This window comes from Dromaius novaehollandiae, chromosome 5, assembly GCF_036370855.1.
Source record: "Dromaius novaehollandiae isolate bDroNov1 chromosome 5, bDroNov1.hap1, whole genome shotgun sequence".
Taxonomy (NCBI): Eukaryota; Metazoa; Chordata; class Aves; order Casuariiformes; family Dromaiidae; genus Dromaius; species Dromaius novaehollandiae.
The window spans coordinates 18,385,148-18,410,602 of NC_088102.1; the positions used below are offsets into that span (position 1 = coordinate 18,385,148).

The 25,455-nt window shown below is 38.6% G+C and overlaps 1 protein-coding gene across 6 annotated transcripts in view; it reads right to left on the reverse strand.

Annotated features, from left to right (window-relative positions):
• Window positions 1-25,455, reverse strand: part of UNC79 (unc-79 homolog, NALCN channel complex subunit) — a 111,206-nt gene that overhangs the window by 21,212 nt on the left and 64,539 nt on the right. For all 6 annotated transcript variants that reach the window (XM_064512149.1, XM_064512150.1, XM_064512148.1 and 3 more), the window contains 10 exons: window positions 23,770-23,853; window positions 21,281-21,383; window positions 19,164-19,304; window positions 14,240-14,278; window positions 13,116-13,228; window positions 12,944-13,029; window positions 11,809-11,982; window positions 9,746-9,814; window positions 9,055-9,165; window positions 3,109-3,213 (listed from right to left, as the gene is read on the reverse strand). In XM_064512149.1, the coding sequence (XP_064368219.1) occupies window positions 3,109-3,213; window positions 9,055-9,165; window positions 9,746-9,814; window positions 11,809-11,982; window positions 12,944-13,029; window positions 13,116-13,228; window positions 14,240-14,278; window positions 19,164-19,304; window positions 21,281-21,383; window positions 23,770-23,853 (1,025 nt within the window). The remainder of the gene's footprint in view (window positions 1-3,108; window positions 3,214-9,054; window positions 9,166-9,745; window positions 9,815-11,808; window positions 11,983-12,943; window positions 13,030-13,115; window positions 13,229-14,239; window positions 14,279-19,163; window positions 19,305-21,280; window positions 21,384-23,769; window positions 23,854-25,455) is intronic.

A 25,455-nucleotide genomic window follows, 5' to 3' on the forward strand; every position in this document is an offset into this window, starting at 1 on the left:
CTGATGTCCGCCTCATTCATACTTAATATTAGCAGATCTATAACAATATTAACAAATACATTAACAACATTAACAAAAACAATTAACAAATAACAATATTAACAGATCTAGTTATTTAATCTTTATAATCTTCAATAATGCATTTGACATCCTACAGATAAGATGGTCTCTTTGTTCCTAAAACTTTGTTGTTTTAATGCTGTATTTGCACTTAAGCAATTTCTGTCTAGAACAATGCAGCGTAACTTTTTAACAAAGAGCAGACAGAAAAGCAGAACTGACAAGCTGAGGTATAAGCCTTAATTTTCTTTCTTGACAATGAATACTGTGGTACCTTCACAAACTGAGGCAGATATTGACTACAAAACATACTTTACAATTTACTGATGCATTTTTGTTATCAGTGCGCTCGATGACTGACCATTTTCTTAAAAACATTCCCAAATATCCTTTACAGTGCTAGAGTTTACTTTTACACTTCCACAATCTTTACCTTTCTACAACAGATTTAATCTGAACTCTCAGACTGCCGACCACGACTTGGAAACAACACATGCCTCAGACCTATGTCTTGCCCAGGGGTCTGTTCTTTGGGAAGAATATCAGTAAGAATAATCTAACTGGGTATCCTCAGAAATAGATGTGGCTCCAGTTGACTCTACGCATGCTTATATATTATTTTACACCAGAATAAGCCAAATAGAAATAAAAGAAGAATCTGACTTGTATTTCAGTTGAGAGATGATCTTATGCTCCTCTGTACCAGATCTTTAATCACTACAGGGAAGAAAAGGACAGCCTCAGGGACTGAGTTATGGGCTGTGTTAATCCAGACTTAATCTTAGTTCAAGCAGTGGCTGTGACTCTCCACTTCTCTTTTAAAAGAAGGCCCATAACTGGACTTATGTAAATAGATGACAGATTTTCTCCTGAAGCCAGATGTTGGCTGCTCTGGATCACAGAAGATATGAATCATTTCATCAGCCTCTGAAAATGAGATATCGAACAAGACACATCCACGCTGGGTGCTGTTGTGGGAGGGAATACAGCATATGGGAACAGTGCTAGGAGGAGAGGCCAGGCAATCATCATTTTATCTTTACTTTCAATATGTAAGAGGCAGTTTTGCTTACTGAGTCTTGTCAGGTGACTGAGTCAATATGAAGGATAAGTGTTTACCAGTTAAATCCCACTGTCAAAACTGAAGTGGCCTTAAGGAGCATGTTTTTTGCATTCTCAAATGAGGGATCTTGGATTGATTAGACTGTAGAGACTAAACTGCTCTCTAACCCTTTGGAGTGGCCTTGGACTGAGGTATTTAATAGAGTAATGCAGAGAAGTTATTTTATTCTGTAATTCAGGAAGTCAGTTGAAGTCAACGAGCACTGAAGAACACGGTATCAGGCTGCATCACTGCATTCATCAGACAGAAAAAGGTGGGTGGTTGCTAAGTGGTGGGTTCTCACGCCTGGGATTGAAAATAGAAGCCTAGGCTAAGGGGAAAGGAAAAAAAAGGAAATTTCTGCTTTTTTAAATTAAAATGGATAAATTAAAAAAAATCACTCTTTACCCTCAAAAGAAAAAAACCCAAAAAATAGTTATTCCCCCCCCCACTCTATTTCTTCCCCCAATATTGATGGTATAATAATTATTTTCAGAATTATCCTAACTACTATGTAATCTAACTTCTCAGTGTTATTTTTCTGTCAGTTGGCAACCACTTATTTTCTATGAGTACTGTATCAGAACTCAAAAGCAAATGAGCCTATAGTAAGCTCTGTGAAGCTTTGACCGTTAATGGAGTGAGGAGGCAGTGAATGGAGCTGTGATGCTGGGAGCATTGTGAGTGATCTACATTTTTGCTTGAACCATTTGGACGGCTGTTATGCTGGTCCCCTATCATTTAAAATTACTAAGCATATATAATCATCAGCCCATTGTAAATAATGATAGTCCACCAGGTGTGATTAAAACTGATGGGCTTTAGTAAATTGTTTTTGCAGGACAGGCTGCTTCTTTCCTGTTTGGTGCCAAACTGCACCACAGCTGGCATTTTGGAGGCAGACAGATTTTTCAAGAGTTTGAATCCTACTTCCTCAGATTTTCCTCTAAAAAGCTAGTTTAACTCCTACCTCAGCAAGCTGCAGAATGAAAGAAGCAGAGATATTGCTTATGTGTTCTTTTCTAGAAAAAAAAAATGCTAAGAGAGAGAACTTCAGGGACTGGAGACAACTTACTGCATGCCTGCCTAGTTAGAAATTGGGTTCTAGCCACAGAATCACAGAATGGTAGAGGTTGGAAGGCACCTCTGGAGATCGTCTAGTCCAACACCCCTGTTCAAGCAGGGTCACCTAGAGCACATTTCCAAGGATTGTGTCCAGACAGTTTTTGAGTATTTCCAAGGAAAGAAACTCCACAACCTCTCTGGGTAACCTGTTCCAGTGCTCATTAACCCTCACAATAAAGAAGCTTTTCCTCATGTTCAGATGGAAGTTGTTGTGTTTCAGTTTGTGCCCGTTGCCTCTTGTCCTTTGCTGCACGCCACTGAAAAGAGTCTGGTCCCATCCTTTTCACACCCTCTCTTCAGATACTTATACGCATTTTAAGACCCCACTTAGTCTTCTCTTCTCCAGGCTGAACAGTCCCAGCTCTTGCACCCTTTCCTCACATCATTTTAGCAGCCTTCCGCTGGACTCACTCCAGTAGCTCCATCATGAGTTAGCACTCCTTCCTACACACAAACTATTTATTGACTTTGGGGCTGCAGCAGGGAGACAAGGCTGTGGCTGGGACAGCTCTGCCTCCAGAATGCACTCTGCAGCCCAGTACATTAGCAATGGTGCTTGGGTCCTCATCATCCTTGGAAATGGGGGTTCCTTATTTAGCTGCTTAAATTTTACTGTGACAGTACAATGTATGCACCTATGTTTACAAATATAACTTCTGGGTTCTGATTCAAAAAAATTTTTGGCTCACTTGACACCACTAGTACTTTTTGGAACCATGTTGGACTAGCCCAAACAGTTTTTTTGGTTTGGTTTGGTTTTTTGCTGAATTTGGGCTGAGACAGGATCAGTATGAAAATAACATGAGGTAGATCTCCTGTACCTGCACCAACAGCAGTAGATTCATGTCTGGTAAGGGTGACTTTAACTTGAGTGCCTGTAGTAACTCCAAGATGACACTGCGGGTCAGGTAGAATTTATCTCTTTCCTACAACAGAAAAACATGGAATTAAGAATGCCCTGAAATTCACTGACATCCACTAGTAAACCATAAGATACCTTTTATCTACACTTGAGAATAAAATGCCATAGAAGTGCACTTTTTGCTGCTGTCTTACAAAAGAGACAGACATGATTCATCATTTATTTAATTCTACAGATTTGATTGAGTGGACAGCAGTGAGAATATACTTGTGATATTCCTTTCACTTTGCATTAGGCACTATTATGAAAGCTTTTTTTATTTCACATGTGAAACATAGGTTTTATTAGACATTTATAGAGCCCAGGCCTACAGGGTAGTTCTCACTGTATAGTTCTGTATAAAGGAAAAGGGGGAAAGAAGCAAGGTTTCATACAGGAGAACAAAATTGACAATAGCATTTAGCATAATTGTCTCATTAAATCTGCCAGAAAAGCCCCATGTTTTAATCATACTTCCTCTGTTGTTGTCTCCCTTAAAATGAGGGTGCCTCCATAAGGGCAGCTTGGACATCTGTTTTCATTCATGAGACTAGCAGTATTTTTCCCCTTACACAGTAAAAACCCTCTTCAGTAGTTTTCCCTTTACACAGTAAAAACCCTCTTCGCTAAAGCTGCCACAACAAAAAACATTTTAAAACATATAATGGAAGATAAGACAATAGAGATTAGAACAAAAAGGCCAAGAACACAGCATTGTAGAGATGAAAACATGGAGCTACAAGAGATAAGATGAGCCCGTTATCCATCTTACTTTGACATTCTCTGACTTTAGGAGATTAAGTACATGGAACAAATCTATAACCTGCTACTGAACATAGCAACTCAAGAATTTTTGATCAACACTTAGACTTACTCTGAGCTCTCTTTCAATTGACCGTGAGGGATGAAAAAATATTGTCCAGTAAAGGGGGCACATACAAAGTGTGTCTAAGATTTAAACCCTACAGTCTTCCATCTTGCAAGTCTCATGCACTTGCCTGCTTGCTTGCTTACATTAAACGTGTAGCTTTTCACTCAGTCAGGGCCTCAGTTCCTCTGTGACACCTGTAAAATGGGATAATAATGCTTGCCTCTTCCTCAAAGAGGTCCTGTGAGGTTTAATTGTTTAAGGTCAGTTTGAAGCCCATCTTCTGCTGTTGCACACAGTAGTAAGCACAACTAAAAGAGGAGGACTTGGAGGAGATGAACAGCTGGAAGAAGTAAGAGCTTTGGTTACAGCAGCCCAAGAAGCCAGTCACAGGTCTTCTTCCACAGAAAGCCAATGTCAACACATTGTATCTAGGTAGCACATAGCCAAACAAAACTCACCGGAACAGTGAGCACCTACAAGAGCACCCACAAACATTTTAATGAAAACAGATTTTAAATATCAGCCCTTGATTTGGGAGGAAGTGCCAAAATGACAGAATTGTATGCTTTTCATGGGCAGTATGATACTAGGCTGTGAAGCAAAAGATCTGAGTTCAAGCTCCTGTTTTGCCTGATTGAAAGCAGAATTTTGATTCCAACCACTTGGAGCGTGCAGTCTGATAACACATTTAGCTGATGGAATGGGTCCCACACTACAGCAGTGCTTATCTGCTACACTGAGACAGTCTAGGCAATTAAACTCACAGAAAGCTAACACTCAAGAAAAAAAAAAAAGACTATTCCTTTATGGGAATAACAAACATTGGATCAGGCCAGCTACGAAACTGTGTCTTGAGGGAACAAGTACTCAAAGTCATGTGTCTCACATAACATAACTTAAGAACACCCAGGAGAGGTCAGACCAGAAGAGATGTACTCAGTAACTTCCCTCGAACAAGGTCATAAGCAGATGCCTAGGGAAGAATAAAACCAGGACAAGCATGTATAATTCCCAACAGTACTTTCATAGCCACCATGTAGTTTCAGCTCAGGGAACTTCTGAGCTCAGTATGGTTTCAATGTATTTCCTAATTCTCAGTGGATTTCTCTTCCACGTATGTGACCACTGCCCTCTTGAATCCACATCAATTTTCAGCACAGTATTTGGCAAGGAGTTCCACACTGTTTGAAGAACCCCTTCCCTTTACTCACTCTGACCCTGGTTCCTACTAACCTGATGCTTTCTACTTCTGGTACTGAAGAACCGCTTCTCTTTACTTGCTTCAATCCTGGTTCCTAACCAGATGCTTTCTACTTGTGGCACTGGAAAAGGCATGAAATTACCCACCTCTGTCCAGGCCACTTGTGAATGTACAGACCCCTATCACATTCCCATCAATTGTTGCTTTTTCAGACTGAAAAGCCCTAATTTAGTTCCTCTTTACATGGAACTTATTCCACACACCGATCATCTTTGTTACCGTTACCTGAACCTTCTCTAGTTCTACCACACCCTTACTGGAAATGAGGGAACAGAGCCGTGCACAATACTCCAGGCACAATTAGGCCCTGTTTCTTGCTAGAAAGCATATTCCCCAGGGATAGCAACCCTTCCCATTGTCATGTGCTTTCACAGTCCTGAGGCCCATCCATAATGCAATGCCATGTTCAGAGAGTTGATGATTACATCCCCCAAGCACTGGATACAATTTCCTATCAGTAACCTGATAGAGTAGGCTGCACATGCTGCAAAAGGAGAAGGCTAAAATTCTTGCTGAAAGCATTCCACTACTTTACAGACTAACAGCTATAATGTACAGGACGTAATTGGGCTATAATAAATTGCTTTATCTGGGAGGGAAACACAGCCTCCATGAATCCCAACTTTCATTGGCTCTAAGGATGATACGACAAAGTGCTACCCCTTTTCTCAAAGACTACCCTTACCTCATACTCCAAATTCTCAATTTTTTACATCGTGTGTAGCACATAGGGAGATGAAGCAAAATCAGGGTAAATGTTTTTAGACATCAGACCTCTTGTTTCCTGAACTGTAATCAGGAATGTTAACACAGGTCAATGGCGCAGAGTCCCCTTCCTATCTAAGTCTCCTTATTCCTACCATTGTACTGGTGCTTGTTTATACATACTTTAAGAACTTTATATTCTGCCAGAAAAATGTAAAAGGGGCATTAGTTACATGAGAAGAAAGCCCAGAGGAGTCACATGTGTCAATATGGTCCCAAAGAATCAGAAATGCAATCCCTTTAATCTCTGTTCAGCCAAAATAACCAACCCTCTCAGATGTCTGTACATCCCCATAAAAAAGCTGTCTTGTGACCTTCAAACTGACTTGCCAGAGGTCTATGCGTACAATGCGAAACTACTGAAGTTTGTTTGCAACAGGGTCCCAGGGTCCCAACTTAGCAATAAGAATAATAAATTTGGTTCTTCAGTGGAATAGTATGCTACCCTCCAAATAAGCCAGGACAAACAGAGACAACAGTTTCTGTTGCTACTACAGTAATTACAACTACTAAGGACGGGCTGCTTCAGTTTTCTCAGAAAATTTCAATAGCAAAATTATATCATTCCTAATTCAGTGGCTTACAGAATTTACTTAATAAGGGCCAACAGAATGTTAGCAAAAGGCTAAGTTCAGGTTCAAGCTTCAGCAGCTATGAGAGATAAGAAAGCCAAGAAGTGTCCATTTAAGACTTCAAGAGACTGAGAGGAAAATTGAAGATATAAAGATTAAAATCCACAGAAGCGATGTTACTCTCAACTGAGAGATCCAATGACAATGAAAAATCAAACTGTTGACCTGGAACAGAAACTTAGATAAGGAAATATCAGATTGACGTGACTCTTCAGACTCAAAGACAAGAAAAACTGAGATATTCCTGCCACAGACTATTAGGGAAATGCTGGAGATTAAAAAAAGCGGGGGGGAAGGGGGGGCATTTAGAAAAAAAAAGAAGATTCAGACTGGTTGTACAGCACTGACCTCTGTAAAGTGCACACTGGAGTAGCTTGTTCTTTGGAAAGACAAATAAAATTTACTCCATAGCATACCTGAAAGTTGTGCCACTGCGTTTAGTTCCAGCATGCACATTAAAACATGCAAAACAATTAAATCTGAATAGTTTCAACATTCACAAATTATATTCCTTCTGGAATTCACTTCCACATGATACCATATCACAAACAGCACTCTCTTTGGCTACAGTGATTTCCAGTGTAGAGAAGCCTAGATATCACAACTGGTCCATTTTTCTAAAGGCAGTCAGTAGTTTGGTATTTCTAATTCAAATCCACGGTAAGCTTTCAGCAATAACAAAGATAATGTAGTGTGGAGTTCCACTGTATTAAGCATTTTCTGGATATAAATTGCAGGAGAACATTAATTAATGATCCCATTTCTGGGTCACCAGGTTGTATTAAACTAAATCAAGAAATAGTTTTTTACTAAGTGGTATAATTCAAGCTTCCTATATGCAATTAAGCAGTCAATCGAACATTGAACCAGGAAGTATGTAAGAAAAACATGTTTTTAAAATATGTTTTTAATAAAAATATTTTTGAAATAATTGAAACTGCAGAGTCTATGCACAGTGAAACGATTCCTGTATTTTGCAATTTGCTTTAGCAGGCACAGATGAAATAATTTCATCAGATCTCAGACAAAAAAGGCATGTCTGCTTCAGTTTTAAAAGGGGCTTATTTGTTTCAATGAAAAACCCTCCCATACTTTTTTCCACTGCCCTTTAAGTTAACATTTTTCTGACTCGACTTTGCTTTGACCAAAGCTTTACATACAGATCTATCTCGTATTACTTCCAACAGTTGGACAGTCTATTCTGTATTCAGTTTTTTTTCTTTCATAAACACTTATCTTGCAAAGGAGACAAGAAAAGGTACAATTTCCTTGGTGTCATTAAACATGCTGATTGTTTCTATTTAATGTTCCAAATCATTACATCTGATAAAAGTATTGCTTATGTTCTTGTAATGCAGCTTTTACGAGAGATTGTCATTGCTTTTATCATTTCTACTTCACTGTCTGTCCATTCTAAGTCTTCAAAAGACTGAAGTGATGCATGTTCCAGTTGTACAATATCAACCCAGAAAATCATGTAGCTACTTCTGAAAGAATGTTCCTGATGATTAATTATTGTTGTGACAAAAGTATCTAGGATGGAAAATTGTGCACATAAAGGCTAGGTAACATTTTTGTACAGTGTCTTAACAATCTACATAATGGAGCATATAGGGCCCTAGTAAAAGGTTGGATTGTTTTCTGCAAGTATTTTGTTGTTCATCCTCTCACCAATAGCTACAAAAACACACTTGAATAATAACTGACTGTTGCTTGTATAGAGCAGCTTTCATCCAAGAATCTTAAACTTTTCAAAGCTGGATATATGCTGTTATCTCTTTTCTACACAGGTTTTAGCCATGCACAAAGTGAGTTACCTAATACAGAACAAAACAGAAGCTAAGTTGGGAAGCCCCTAAATTGGAGTCCTCCACTCTAATCATCAATCTGCTGCCTCCCTCAGAGCTGTGCTTTCAAGATGCACCACCACAAATATTTTAGTATTGACTGCACAAAATGTGGCTAAACCTGTCCACTAGGACAGATACAACTACATCCTTATAACTAAACAGGCATTTTAAGTCATGCATGAATATCAGATGACCTCTAAAAAAGAAAAATTTTCAAAGTCATGAAATCATATCAAAATACTTTCCTGAGCAATGTTTTCAGCAGATTGCCTTTATCTGTGTCTATACTGGGAACATGAAAGTCAGTATTATTAGTAGGCGCTGAATCAAGACAATTACTTGATTAGTTAAACTACATTAAAACTGCTGAAATGTCTAAAACTTGACACTGATTTCACCTCCAGTTACAGACTTCTGCTTGAGGGAAGAAATATTTTTCTGTCCTATTTTCAGTTGTTTCTAATGAAAGGCACAGTCTCATTGTTACCTTAGTGAAGGCTCGGTAGCACAAACCACACAGTTCTACCAGGTAGGCCAGAGTAAAGATAGCATTTTGAATTACAAAGCTTAGTAATTTTGAAAATGGCTCCAGAAGACTCTGCAATGAGATGATTTAGGGAAATCAATAACTGATTGCTTAGCAAAACAATAAGCATTCCAGCTCTGAAATGCCTGAATGCAACAGCATCATTATTTTTAGCTCAATGCTATTTTTCCATGATTTACACTGTTTCAGTCAAATAGCTGTACCCGTGCTTATAAGACAAATTAGAAGCAAAATATCAGCAAATAGTTTCATCTTTGACACAGTGCTTATGGGATATCAGAGAATCTGTAGTGTTTATGCAGGAAAATTATGCACTGACATTAATAGAATCGTACTAGTGAGAGGACTGCTGAATCAGACTTATAGGATGTTGATCATTATAGGCTTTTTTGAAAGAGAGTATCAACCCTTTAATAAGGTATATACTCACATTCACACAGGAATGTAATCCCACTCACATTTTACTGTAACCTAGATTCCAAAGCTCCTATCATTCACCATAGGGTATCAGACTGCACAATGTTATGCTTACGCATAATACTTTCATAGCTAGGGGCTAAGAATACATTTGTAGAATGTAGCTAACTGGCTAAATCTGAGGTAACAGAGCTGTGTCTTCCTTGGAACTTACCCTGGTGGCACTAGTGGTTGGTATCTTCAACAAGCAAATCATGATTCTTAAACTCGAATCTAAAGAACACTGTGAACATATTTGAAGGCAGAAAAAAAAAAGAGTTAGTACATTTTTGTGCACATCTATTGCTTTTAGTGGTGACAGTTATGAATAAGCTATAGGTAAAGTCTGAAAAATGATCCTTGATGACTGATCTTTATTTACTTTTCTTGAACTGGCTTGTTCCTGATGACACAGTCATATCCCCCTCATCAGTAATACAAGACAATATGGGCCTTGGGATGAGAATATTTCATTAAAATGCTGGTTTAGGAGTTAACTTTACCCTTGTATGACAGAAATCTCCTAGAAGTACACCCCCACTGTAATAAAATGGCTCATTAAAATGTAAGTATATTTATATATAAGTGTATCTATATAAGTGTGTGTATACACACACACACGTATATACGTGTGTGTGTGTGTGTGTGTCTGTGTGTACACATATATGCGGATTAACAGGAGGTACACGCCGTCTACCTCGTGTTACACTTTTCTCCTCGTCTGGGCTGTGACATTTTGACATTTTATCCCACCCCATGGCAGGGCTGCAACTCAGACCCCCTGACATCAGAATGTGCCCTGGCAACAGCTGCTCCAGAGGCCATTCTAAAGATGTTCCTTATAATATAATTGATTTTTCAGGTGAGATATTAAAGCTTCATGCTCCAATGTCTCTTCTGTGTAAATCACAGTTTGCAGCAGAATTTGGGACTTTTCAAGCTCCATCCGCTGTCTTACCTGTTCCCTGCTGCAAACATCTAAAACAGCAAAAGAGTCATTTATATTCCTAGAAGAAGGAACAGGAGATGGAAACTCCCCCTCTGCTTAGTTCAGGAGCAAGCAATTGTTCTACCTGTATCATTAATGATACCTCCCATAAATAAAAGGGAAATTGTAGTAAACACCCCGTCTGAATGTTCAGATAAATGACAGATATTCAGTTGGAACCATTATGATCCAATTCACTGATTTAATTTTTACTTTAAATTATTCAAGATTCAACAAATTTGGGGTGGCTAGTAAAGAAAGGGAATGGTTATTCCCTGTTTGGCTTAGTTAAGTGCTGCAGGGTAATGCCTCAATTCACTAACAGCTAAACAGTTTTCAAGATCTGACTGCTGCTTAATAGGCGGTGCCAAAGAATCTTAAATGATTCATATGGTTTACTGGTGACACTCAATTTGAAACAATGTTATAAATCACGTAAAATTAGATTTTGGAACCCGCAGCTCATACTGAGCAACAATGCTTTCCACAGAATAAATTATTACTGGGCTCACTCATGCTGTGGGAAATTAAGTCAGAATAAGGGCATCAGAATCCAGTGTTTACTGGAAAGACTCAGAAAATTTTTACTGTGTTTGCTGAAAAGGGATATGGAAATGTTTGCACCAGGAGATAAAAACTCTCTGCATGTTCTCTGAGCAATCAGAACTTAGAGCCCAAAGCTTCTGGCTTCAGTTTCTACAATTATATTCTGATTACAGCCAGAACTATAACTCGGTCAGTCAAACAGGCTGGGCTCAATTCCCATTAATCTGAGTAGTCTTCTCTGCCTGTTTGACTATTGTGTACTCTCAGCAAATTACTGTTCTTCATGTAGGTTTTATTTTGCTTTAATAGTTGAAACAAAATGCATTTTTATTGTCAAAGTGCAGATTCTCTCAAATGTAATGTTATAATCTGATAAAGGCAGGGCATGGAAAGGGTGGAACCAAAAAAACAGCAAGGAGGGAAAAAATTCTCTCTGGTCAGAGTTGTTATTGTTACGCATGAAAGAATATTATTAAAGGGACAGATCAGGCATACAGTAAATCTGATCCTCTGGAAACATCAGCTGAATCACTAGAAGATGTTCATAGCAACCTGCATTCCAGCTCTGATCTCCTATCTGCAGCTTTCACACTGCCTATGTACGCCCTGACCAATGCCAGCATTGTGCCTGTCTCCAGTGTTTTGGTCATCACATACAAATTACCTTTACGAACATAAAATAAACTGCATTCCACATGTCATACCTTAAGTGGCAAAACACAAGGGAGTTTGGTAAGGAAGGTCTGAAATTGATTACTAATTGTGGTCCAGAGGTTGCTAGGCGAATCCATTGGCAAGGCTTCCATAAAGGTAGCAATGTTTTCCAAACACCGCAGCATTGCACCTCCTGCTGGTAAGTTCTTTTTGTTATTTAAACCCTGAGAAAGAAAATGGTAAGTATAAACAAATGTAAACATGTAGACATAGCCACCTAAACAATATTTGAAAATGCTGAGGTTAACCAAATACTACTAACCTCTTCTAAACCACTAATGATAAAAATGTTGTGCAGGGAATTTGAATTAAATATGTGACACTAATCTAGTTCAATTCCTAAAGTATTGACCAAAAGATCTCAATGCCAAAAGCTTAAGATGCTAAACTTTGAGCTAAAATGTTATAAAGCAGGGTCCTAACTCATATCCTAGTTAGACTGGCATAGGAGTGAAATAAAGCAGGACTGGTAACACAGTCACCAGTGGATTTTCCATATTTTCCCTGGGCCAGTTTTAAACAAGATATATTCACTAATGTTCTGTAGATAGTGTGTGCTGTTTTGGCTTGTGTACTAGGGATAGGCCTGGAAAGACATAATCGGTTCTAAAGTGCTGTCAAAATCCTTGTTTGTATGAAGCAACCTCCACATTCTTGGAAGAACAGAAGGATACGTACAGGTGACTAGTACTAGTGGAAGGATAAAGGTTATAGTAGAAACAAACCAAGTGCACAGAAGGCAGCCAGAGAAAGGCAGACACAAGGCCTTCAAACTGCTTGGAGAAACTGCCATCAGACACAATGGAGACAGGGAACTGAGAGTCATGAGCAGAAATATTTCTGAAAACCACAAACAGTGCCAGGGAAAAGGGTGGCCTATATTACCAATGTGTGGAAGGGCCCCTGGGCTGGTCTGAGAACAAAAGCAGTTAGTGAGAGCAAAATGCACAGGGAAAATGGTGCGGATACAATAATCTCGTCCTACTTCTAGAGACAACATACCAAAAATTCATATTGCTTTTTGTGGTGCAAGTTTGAGCTCTTATTGCATGAGGAGAACTGAATCAATACACCTGGTAGTGCTAATAAAACTAGCAACATTAATAGAGCTGATTGCCAACATACCTCTAGCAGCTGGCTCAGAGCAGCAATGGAACTCAGCTCACTGAAGTCCATGAGAGATGTGGCCAAGGTCCGTAAAAAACTTCCATCTGAAATTGGAATGACATCTTTTTGCTGGGTTTCCATATGGGGATGACTGAAGGGGTCAGAAATGCACTCAGGTACTGCAAGTTACCTTTAATATTGCTCTGAAAGAGCTGGGGGAAGATGCCATTGGGGGCCAACTGATGGAACACACAGCGGAGGAATTGCTTGGCCACACCTGCAGCGTTTCCAGGAATCATCATGCTGAAAGAAAGGGAAGGAAAAGGAAGAAGAAATTGTCTTGCAGGTTAAACGCATTTCTCAAAGCTGAATACATGAAGAAAATAAAGAATTATGTTTGATTCTTCTATTCATTCCTTTTAATTATAAAAATGTTCAGTTATGACTGACATAGTCATAAAATCAACATGCTGAAGTATTGATTTTTGGAGGTGTGGGGGGGGTAATCAGGACAGTTCTGTTTGTGACTTCAACTCTATTCAGATCCGAAAGAGTTAAGTGCACATACCTGAAGTGCCTAAGTCTAAATAAATGATTGCATTTTCCCTAAATCTTCACATCTTTTTGCCTGTGAGTTGTCAGGGTTTGAACTCTAATCCCCACTCTCACCCTGTTGGCTGCAGTGACACAAAATGAGGTTCTTGGCTTTATGGTAAACATACAAATAGCAGGTAAACATATACATCATAATATTAATTTGCCTCTCATATCTTCCTTCAAGAGATGAACTGCTTCTTAATCATTCATAAATGAAATGGTTTAATTTAAAAAGCTAAAGTATTATCTCTTTACTCATCAATTGCACATCTTGACTTTTTTTTTTTTTTAAAAACAACCTTTCACAATGAACTGATCCTGTTCTGTGTCTGATTTACATGAGACATCACCAGGGTGAGTCTTCCATGTCCAAGGATGATTCACTTCATAAAAGGTATGGAGAGGGTGAATCAAGACAAATACTGAACATTGAACAAGCTAGAAAGACCTACACTGAAACTGTGGAAGCCAGAAGGCATCCTTGAATTACATATCAATCTCAGTTTTTCCAGATTCAGTCTATATGGATTTGAATTCCTGTTCATCTTCAGAATACAAGAGATATCTGAACCATGTGAAAAAGGACAGTGTTTTCTCTGATTTACAAATCTGAAAGAAAATTTTGCTAGGGTTCAATTTGCTTGATTTCGGAGGCAGGGAGGATGACATTTTAGATCAATTGCTTGATATCAGCCAAGGTATCCTTTGTCACCATACCTTTCTGCTTGATTAGAAAAACTGGTACTTGATGCCAACCTGGAATAAAAAAATAGTAGGTGAAGCTCACATGCTTTTTTCTATTTCATTTTAAAGTAAGCCAATAAAATTACCAATATTTTTTATAATAAATAGAAGTTTTAGAGAACATTTTGAATGTCACCAGAAAGATCTTTTGAAAGGCTCTTAATTTCAGTCAAATCATGTTTGTATGGCATATAAACTTTATTCAGTCTTTCAACGTCACCAACATTTGCCAGCTCTAAAGACAAATCTACTTGCCTCCCTGTACCAGCACGATGATAATTAAGTAAAGCTACTGTCTCACACGCACATCAAGGATAATTATTAACCTTGAGGGATTTGGAGAATAAAAAATGCCAGAAGCTGCCCATTGACTGAATTGTTTCTGATTAACACAGCAACATAGACTGGGCCAAAATTCTCCCACTTGGCAGTCTGAAGTGAGGCTTCTAATTCCAGATTTTGGCACCTAAATAAGTGGCCTAATTTCAGAAACACTAAGTACCTAAGAGCTCTTACAAAGTCAGATGAGAAATACTGGGTTCTCAAGACTCAAAAATCAGGTCATTTATTTTAGAATCTAAATACAGGCTTCAAAGCCCAATTTAAGGACATCCAATTATGAAAATACCAAACACAGTCTGAAAGTAAAATCATGCACTTCAATATCCAGGAGATGTAAATGAATAGAGTCAGGGTTTATAATACCAAAACAACACACATTTAATACCAAACGTCACTAAAAAGCAATTATAAATATGTAAGTTGAAAGTATCTTTTACATACAAAATAGCAGCCAATTTTTACTTTCATCTGCTGCACATCAAGATTTCAGCTGGTATGTCTAAACTAAAAGTTCAGAGAGCTAAGCTAATTTACATCAGCTGATGATCAGGCCTTCATGTATATCTTTGGTTCACGACTTCTTTAGGTTGGATTTAGCTGTTGCTTAATCCCCAGTCAGCCTCAGTTCTGGAGAAAGGTTCCTCTCCAGCCACCTCTACAAAATCCAACAAGGATCCTAAAGCTCTTCAGTCAAGTGCATCAGTGTAAACCAAAATAGACGGTGATTTCCATTAACAACGCATGACAAGCTGGAGACACACCATCCATTCAACAGAGCCATAACCTCAGGCTGGAGGGCGTACAGGGTTGAAAATGATATTCCCTTTAGTCATACCAGCATAAATCAGAAAAACTCAGAGTACCTCACTCCACTGCATGGTGGAATCCATGCTAAAATACAACATGTTAACTTTGCTGTGCAAAGCTAATTCTGTGTGAAAATAGTTCTGAAGCCACCTTCAAGCAATACAGCACTGATTCTAGAATAACTGTAGCATCTGCTTACCTTAAAGCACATGAGTATTTCTACAGAATTCAGTGGGACTAACACATGATTAATGGACATTACTTTTATTTTCAAAAATCTACTGCAGCATTCTAATACAGCATAAAAAATTGCTTCGAAAAGAAAATCAAAGCCCTAGGCAAAGTTCTTTCTCTCTTTTTAAATACAGTAATGCAAGTGTGGCTTTTTTTTTTAAAAACAGAAAAAAAATGTTTGGATTCTAACTTCAGAGAAACCTCACAAAACATGAAATACACTAAAGACTTGGGAAGACCTGAAGCATTTTGAAATGAACAGCTTGTATGTATTTATCGATACTAATCTAAATATTTTGTTGCACAAAAGCCATGAACCCTCATCACTACCTCCACTTTGTAGATGGCAAACGGATGTGTTCGAAGTTGTGCAAGTTAAGAACAGAAGTTAACATTTTCAAAGTTCCTCACTAGCTCAGGAGCCTAAGTTCCACTTTCAAATAGGGCCTTCATGCTTGGAAACCTAAATCTCATTGGAAATCAATGAAATACAAGAATCAAAAAGCCAAAAATCTAGATTCAGAAACCTGAGTATAAAGGTGCATGCAATTTTTTTTTTTTTTTTTTTTAATGTTACCTCTCCTGAAAACCCAAGCAGATGCCTATCTGCACCTCTGGGTACCCAAATAACTTTTGAAAATCTTTTTGTATATCATTTAGGCATTCTGAAAGACCTTGGATTTCCTAACTCCTTGTTTGCTCTTCTAATACTACATCAGTAGTATTTCCTTTTCTAAGAATAAAAATGCAAGAAATCTAATACATTCTCAGCACAACAGGCAACATCTCTGCTGTCAGATAAGTATCCAGAGGTACTATTACCGCACTGCTTGAGGAAATACAGATGCTTAGGTTATACACGTGAGGCACCCCAGTGCCTTCCTACCTATACTTGCTACTGAAGCAAACTACCTTATTTTGTATATATTCAAAGCATTCCTCTGTGGAGAGCCTATTACTGGAATTGGAATTATTCAGAAATGACAGGCAGTAGGAATGACACAGGACATGTAGTCTGCAATACCCCATGTTGTTTGCCATCTGCTACCCTAAAAGAATCAGCTGTCTCACTCCTAAGATGCAGCATTTCTTCCTCAAAGCACAGGAAAAGGTAGCCCATTCCTCTCTCATCCTTTGATAATTTATCTTACAATGATTTACACTGTGTGGTTTCTTAATGATCCTTAGTAGTGCTGTATTTACAAGAAGCACAGAGAATGAATAGCATCTGTCTAGATTACAAATTTGCCTCCTTTAGAATTGATTAGCAGTGACGGCAGGGAATTGCAGCCTTGGAATTAATGGAAATGGAGGACTTGAATAGCCACTGTGATCAAGTGGAATTGGGAGTCAATGGAGAGGCAGAGCTGCAGGGAACTATGCCCCTTCAGTAGTCATCGTGAAGTGATTTTAACTGCAGTTGCCTTACCCCAGTAAAAAGAACACAGGAAAGGGAGCTGTGCGCCACCACCACACTCAGTGCTGCTCAGGATTTTCTCCAAATACACTCCCAATGCATTTTTTCCTGCCTCTGAGGCAGGAACCTGTGAAAGAGGCTGAGGCAGCAAGGACAGGAAATGCAATACTAATGGTAGACTTCAATTACCACATGCATATTGGGTAAAAGCTACATCTGAAAATAACGCAAAGACCAAACATTTAGATATTACCAATGACTGTCTCAGACAGCAGCTGGTTAGGAAGCCCTCAAGAGGAGATGCAACCCTTTACTTAGCCTTAAATAGCATGGAAGATATGGTTGAAGAGCCTTAAAGGCTTCAGGTATGTTAGTGAACATAATACACCTAAGAATAAATAACAAAAGTCATGAAAGCTGACCATATTTATGCTTAACTTCTAAAAGGGGAACTACAAGTGAGAAAGTTCATCAAACAAGCCAGAAGGACAGCCCAGAGAATTCAGTCCTTTCACGAAGCACAGAAGCTATTTAAGAACACTACATCAGAAGCACAAGGCCAAGGTATACCAGCTATTAAGAAAGGCTTCAAGAGAGTAGAAGAAAGGAAGGGCGAGGGAGCTTATTAAAACAAGAAGGTATCTTTGAAAAGGCTGAAGTCATGTCCCAAGAGAAAAACGCAGAAAAGAGTGTAAACTCTGACAAATTCAGTGTAAAAACACAAGGCAGCAGACCAAAAAAAGATAGTTTGAGGAGCAACTAGCAAAAAGAAAACTAATTATAAACCCTTCTTGAGATAAAACAGGATCAAGAAGCACGCCAGAGGGTACGTTGCCTCAGTTGTTGTTCAGGTTACAAGCAGAGCACTCAAGCAAGACAAGGCCATTGCAGGAAAACCTAAATGAATTCTTTACATCATCACTCACAGTGGAACAAACTGGGGAGATTCCTGAACAGGAACCTTCCTTTGGAGGGCAGGGAGGGAGCACATCAAACGAGCTGTCCGAAGTTGAAGTGACAGTGGAAGAAGTTACATAATAAACTAATAAAATGACCAGTAACAAATAAGCAGGACTAGATGCTATTAACAAAGAGTTCTAAAAGAACTCAGGGAATAAACACCTGCATTATTACATTCACTGAGTGAGAGGTATATAATCCCCCACGGTGGCTAAAAGCCACTTTGGTACCTGAAGCCTAGAGGGCAACACCAAATTGTTAAAATATTCTACAGTACCTGCACGGAACTACAAGTCTGTAAGCCTCATAACTGTATCAGGCAAAAATTACTATTCGCCTCAGGAAGATCAGTCTAGCTTTTGCAAAGGGAAATGCCACCTTACAAGCCCACTGGAGTTTCTTTAGTGGATCAACATGCATGTCAGAAAGGGTAGCTCAGCTAATTTAGATTTCCAATGGCTTTCAAAGTCCTTCACCAAAGACGCTTAAGGAAATTAAGCAGCCATGACAGAAGAAGGAATTTCTTTGCTCAGAAAAATAACTGTGAAAACACAGGAAAAAGAAAGGAGTGAACAGTCAGTTTTCACAGTGGAAGGATGTCATCAGGGGATTTCTGCACACATCTGTGCTAGGACCTGTGCCATTCAACTTATTAATAGATGCCCTAAAAAAAATGGTGAGCAATGAAGTGGGAAACACTGCAAGATAGGATTCTGCTTATAGGCTAAGCTGCTTCTTTGTTTTGAGTTGTTGTTTGACTGCACCCTACTGATCAAGAAAAACAGATACTGCCATGCTTCAATAGTAAGTCTTACTGCATAGTGACACATGATGTTTTAAAATGCCCTTTTCATTCATATCAAAATATCTCAACTTTAAATTAGGTCTTCTTTGTAAGCAGTCTGGTAAGCAACCAGAGTATCTCAGAGACGGTACTGGAGGCGAGATTACAATGCATGCAAATATACTGAAGCTGAATTCAGTTTCCAAAAGCAGTAGGACTGTATCAGCAAAGGTTTCCTTTCCTTTGTACAAGCAAAGCACTTAAGTATCCAGCATATAATGAAGCTATATAAACCCAATTCTGGACACAAAAGTCTTTCAGTCATATGAGACAGAGAAAAGTCCTGAAGTTACCTTCCAACAGATTGCATGATGTCCAACAGTAAAGGTGCAGCCAAGTCTGGACTAAGGTGAATGAATGTTGAGAGCACAACTATGGCCAGGCCCAGTGTTTCTTCATCATATTCTTCAAGGATAGCCCCACAGTCATGGCACCTGCAAAAAACAGTTTTAAAAACAGGTATTAATAAATTAAAATCCAAGTATTACTATATATATATACACACATACATAAACATATATAATTATGTTTTTTAAACGTATTGTTATTTAGTATATTCTATTCAAAATTAACTTAGAAAAATAATGTAGTTGTAACCTTTCTATTGTTAATAACATAGTCCATAGCTTCCAAATACTATTGTAGAAAGCTTTTCACTAGCTGCACTGGCTGTTTCTACACTGGTAAATAAAAGAGGGCTGCAGATCAGTCCTAAGTACTGGGCCCCTCATTGGTAATTGCTAGTTAATTCCCTGGCTCTGTATTGGACTGCTTCCGTTTGCATTACCTAAGAGAAATCTACTACAGTGAGGACTAGCCCTCAGTAATGTGAACATCAGCTGGTATGTGCCACTTGACCTTAGGTGAGGAATCAGTCCCTGGCCCCCTTCTATTTAGTAGTACAGATATAGACAACATCAGTCATAGATGATCTTCGATGCAGCAATTTCACGTTGTCTTTCCTGTCAATCATGAATTATGAAAAAAAATATACAATTATACAGTTATAAAATCTGATTGGCTCCCATAGCAGTTATAGCTATTAAGGAGGAAACCAAGGACCTCTCAGGGGCACAGAACCTTAGAGTTCAGAGAAATCTACTTTCACAGGACAGATTTGCTGCTGAGTCACTTCTCCCTCCTGAAATGCTATGAGACAACTGATGAAGTTCTGAAATGGCTCTTTAATGTCTAATCATAAGGGGGATGTCAGGAGAGATGAGACAGGCTTTCAAAACCATATGAAAAAAGCAAACCAATGTGGGAAACTGGTTTATCTCAGCCCCGTAGGAAAGCTTGCTTAATTTGATCAATCAGTTGCTAATGACTCCAATAGATTGTGATATTTTAACTTAATGGACTTGTACAGGCAATTTTCCTGCTTTCATTACGGAAAAGGAAGAAAAGATGCCAACAAAGTCATGGAAGTCAAGATTGTCTGGTCTGCATGCTAATAAGTGTTGCAAGAACTTTGGGGAAATCGCCAAAGGTAATGCCAAAGATGAGCCTGCTTTTGGGATGGTTCACTTTGTCATACAATAAAGTCTAGCTCCAGTCACAACCTACACAATGGCCCTCTTTTTCACCAGCGATCATCTCAGAACATCTGCCTGCTGGACTGAGCACAGGGCCACAAGCAAGAACTTACAGTTTCTCTTCCCAGTTTTTGACCAAATCAATACATGGTGCTCTGCCAATTATTTTAGTTCTCCATTAAATGAGTACACTTATGTTTAACACTTACTTCAATGGCACTTTAACCAAACAATTAAAGTTTGTAAACACTTTTGAGATCAGTGAGGCAGAAAAGCATTATAAATGCTACGTTGGCAATAGTCAGAAGTGTTGATGTTTAGTCATGCCTTTCTATTTCACTGGAAAATCCATAAGAAGTCAAAAAAGAGCCTTTTTTTTTTTTTTTTTTTTTTTTTTTTTTTTTAAGAAAAAATAGTTTCCAATGGATCACATGGAGCCATTGATTTAAAACAGGGAGCAGTATTTCACCTATTTACACAATCACCTTAAAAAAAAAAAAAAAAAAAAAAAAAAAACCCACCTTCTGTCACCTAATGCCCTTAGTAGGCTACATATATTTTGCAACCCTTACTGCGTAAGTGCCCGGTTTCAAAGGAAGGATGGAAAGTGCCTCCCCAGCCCATGCACACACAATAGCCTCGTCATCATTTTGCCTATGCAGGCTCACACATCTCCTGTTGAACTAAAAGTACATTTTGCTTTCAACGTTTAGAAAACTTTTACCTTACATAAAAAAAAAGGGGGGGGGCCCCACAGGAATCAATAATAGAATAATAGAATGGACCTCATATTTCCATAAAGTATATGTATAGTTTACTTGACCTATTACTTTGAAGTTCAACCAGTTCTTTGAAACCAAGAGAAAAACACTTACTTGTCAGTCATCACAGTGGGCTGGTCATCAGCAAATTCTTCTGGTGCAGGTACAAACATACTGACTATACTGGGTGCTGAGAGCAAGCTGGATTTTGTAGCACCTTGAGGCAATTGGTATGGAAAAAAAAAAAAAGTTAAAAAGAAGTCCAACCTGCATTGGTCTGAAGAGCAGATGCCTAAATAAGAGCCGTAATGGCTTTACACTGCAAGGAAATAAGAAATATGCTTGCCTACAAGAGGCTGTGGCACATTCCTTGCTTCTGCCAGACTATTCCAATTATCTAGAACTATCTATTAAAAAAAAATCTTTAAAAAATTCTTAAAAAAAGGTAATAGCAAAAATTCCATGAAGGCTGATGCAATTGTATTCACTCATTTTTAGGGAGGGAGGATGATTCTACAGTTAGTATGAGACTGGACACCAGGAAATTTGTAATCTTCCCCAGCCTCTAGGAAATTGCCTTCCCACAATTCTTGGTGACATGAAGAAGGAAGTCAGCTCACACATCTCGCCACAAGGTCACCAGCCTATTCATACCATCCCTAACAAAGGCATGGGAGAGAAATCAGGAAAGGGTTGTTAGAAAAAAATAATTCGTTAGGACTTGAAAAATATTTCATGAACATCAGAAGGCTGATGATTAGAAATGCTTTCCATTGCAAGCCTTCACAAGCAACTTGCTTCTGCAAAGTTGTGTTTTTCACCCAGTGGCCTCTAGCCACTGCGAGCATGCTGACAGCTGGTGTCCCTTTGCCCTTGGCACCATTTGTGCACCTAACTTCCAATAGATGGAATTAAATTCTTGTTTTAATAAGAAAAGTTGTGTATAATGGAAGTTTCAAGCTCCTGGCTTATCTAAACTCTGCTTTCCAGGATTATACCAATACAGCGCAGTCTGATAGTCTAACACATCTCTCCAGTACAATGTTTTTCCCTCTTAAACCCTTTGCTTTCATTAAATGGACAACAAAAGTTGCAGGAAAAAAAACCAATATAGAGGAGGCATCTCTCTAGCTCTTCTGGTTGCAAATAAAACCTCAAAAACATGAATCAGATGCAACAGACTCATTGACAAGCCTTCATAAGGTTGTACATCTCAGTAGCTTTGATCCAAGACATCCCAGCCATCTAAGGTGCCTTGTGATGATCATTTAAGTTAAAATCATCTAAATATTGTTAGCAATTTCATCCTCCAGGTCACTAAGACAGAAAAAGGGATTCAGCTCTTAAGATGGAGTAATGTCTCACTTTGTTGGCACGTGTAGCTGCAACGATAGAAGCAGCATCGCTCCCTTTCCCATACAATTCAGCTCCACTAATGAATTCAGGGAGCTCAGTAAGGAGAGATCATCATTATGCGTATAAGCTGCCTCAAGGGGCATCTCATTTTGGAGACCCACCTATGAAAAGCTCATTTTGTAAAGCAAGTTTTAGAAGAGTTCGCTGCTCTTTTAATCCCAGTTCAACCTCATTTGACATAATCTGTTATCAAACTTCTTGCCAGTTCCTTCTATCTGCAGATTCACAGTTAATGTTAACATTAGCCTGTACTGACAATATTTAATTACAGAAACTGGAGGTAGCTTCCCCACCTAGGCGAGGTTCATAGAATTTCTGATGAGATAGTCCCAGTTACTGCAGGAAAAGCAAATTTAATATCATCTCCCAAGCAAAGTGGTCTGGGAAGCTCCCACAGTATCTGAATTCAAATTATGTGGAGTATTGAGAGCTGATTTCATGAAAAGACAGTTTTAAGTAATCATTTTACTAAGTATGGAAGCATGTACAGGGTTCAGTACTTCCTAACTGTCTCCTGAGATTCTGCAGGATATGATTCTGCAGGAAGTCCAGAATACTCTTCAGTAATGTAGGACACCATCCAGAACACAAGGAATAAGAGTAGATTTGCACGTATTTCTAGCCAGTCTTTTCCTCGCGACTGAATAAATATTCCTCTATCATGAATTTGAAAGTTTTACTGTCGTCTTCTCTAGATGCAAGTGCTATTGCAGCATGCAAATGCTAAAAGCTGCTATAATGCAGGCTACAGCATTGGAATAAGACTTAATTACTTATAACAAAAATGTCCTTCTCCCATGCACTCAACAAGAGGAGAAACATGATCCAGGTCAAACAGGTAGATTGCTGCTCCGTTGCAAGAATGCAAGAAAGGCTGCATATTTTTGGCTCTGAAGGAGGAGAGCTCATAAAGCTAAGAAATGAGGTTCAACCACTGTCTGTATATGGCATCTTTTACTTCCAGATTGCTAGTTCAAGTCCAGCCAAAGTAGGTACTAGCAGAAAGTCAGTACCTCTTACGAGTTGTCTCTGTCTTGAATGAAATGTCTCAATAAAATGTTCTGCAAGACAGTTGAGGACTTCAGTACAACTAAACAGAGCAGAATAATCACCTCCATTTAATACTAACCAAAAACTTTCTTTGCAGTCTTAGCAGGGAGATCAAGTCAAATGAACACTGAACTAACCTCTGATTCTTAGTGGGGGTCCCTCCAGGTCAGGGTTTAGGCAAACAGGGACATTGCAGAGCCGCTTCCCATGCTGTATCTGCTCTGTGAATAAATACAGAACTTCAGCCTCCAGCACTATAAATCCAGCATCTGTTACCTGCACCACAAGTCTTAAACAATTAAAACAACAAAAAACAAACACAACAGCTAGCAGGGATAGTAGGGGAGTCTTTAAGCACAGAAAGTGCAAAAGAAAATGAGAGGAAGAGAAAGGCAGAAGTTGTCCATGAAGGAAAAATGATGCAGATTAAGTAAAACCAAAAAAAGGCATTTTAGAAAAGTAAGTGTCATTAAATAAGAAAGAGAGTGCTAACTGTAAAGATTCAGCAAGAAAGGGAATATGTGAAGAGTCATAAAAAGAGTTAAGATAATGTTTAGAAATACCAAGACACTAGAAGTTCATGGACAGTTTGTGCTGACAGAGACTAGACATGCAATGATTTTAATTTACAAAGAACAAGCTTGGGAAAGAGTGGTTTGAAATAAGAAATGAAAAAGAGAGAAATGATACCTACTGTCACCTACTATGGTTAAAAATATAAAGCATACATGAAGTGACATATTCCCATATGCTTGCATAGTATAAGACTATTTCATAGCTGTTACACCTGAGAAGCAGCCATTTGAGAATTAGTCCCAAAACTTGGTGTGACATTGAGAGGACAAGTAGTCACACAGCATTTGTCCTGAAAAGACATTGAGAGGACAAGTAGTCACACAGCATTTGTCCTGAAAAAAACTGTTTTAACTGTCCAAACGATAATTTTGTTTTAAAGCTAATGGTTGAAAGAGAGACTGAGGTATGCAAAACTTTCTGGAAAATGGCATTTCTCTTAGTATCTCTATGCTTGGAGAACTGTAGATGGAATGAACATTGGCAGGAAAAGTCATAGATGTTGTGAAGAAAGCTAGTGGGCATGGAACAAGATTAGTAAAATAGGGTTCCTGAATGGTTTGAGTACTGACTTGTCCCTCTGGAAGACAGGCCAACTGTTTCTCATAGAATGAAAGTATAAAGTTATTCATCTCTAAAGCTATGCCTGAGAAACTAGATGATGCCAACTAAGTCCTTTCAATAAACAAATTTACCTGCTGATAGTAATTAGTTGCTATCATTGACAAATTCTGACCTCGTTGAATTAAGGATCTCATACTGAGCATGCTACTCAGCAAACTAGGGTAAAAAAGGATAATTCTAAACTACATACCATAATTTAGGCCATGCTTCAGCTACAAGATTGAGCCTGATGGGACTTCAGACAGAAGACTGAATTAAGCAAAATTTTTTAGCTCAACTGTCCACAACTGGTAGTAAGACATTCATTCAACAACGTACTAAGTTCCACATATTGTTTTAAACGTTCCTTTACTTGGGTGCATCTGGGCCTACTGATGATTTGGATGCATCTGGACCTGCCGATGACTTCCTAAGATGCGCAGTTCTGTAATGTCACTAGTATCAAGATGGGCAATGAATCATCTAGTATCTATGTCAAACCAGCATACATTAATTATTTAGTGACATCTGGCATGAATAAAAATCTTGTATTGAAGAAAAAAAATAAAACACTTCACATGGTTCACAGGGAAATTATGTGCCTAATTCGGTTTTCATTGCCTGCTTTGCATTAATCTTAAAGGGGA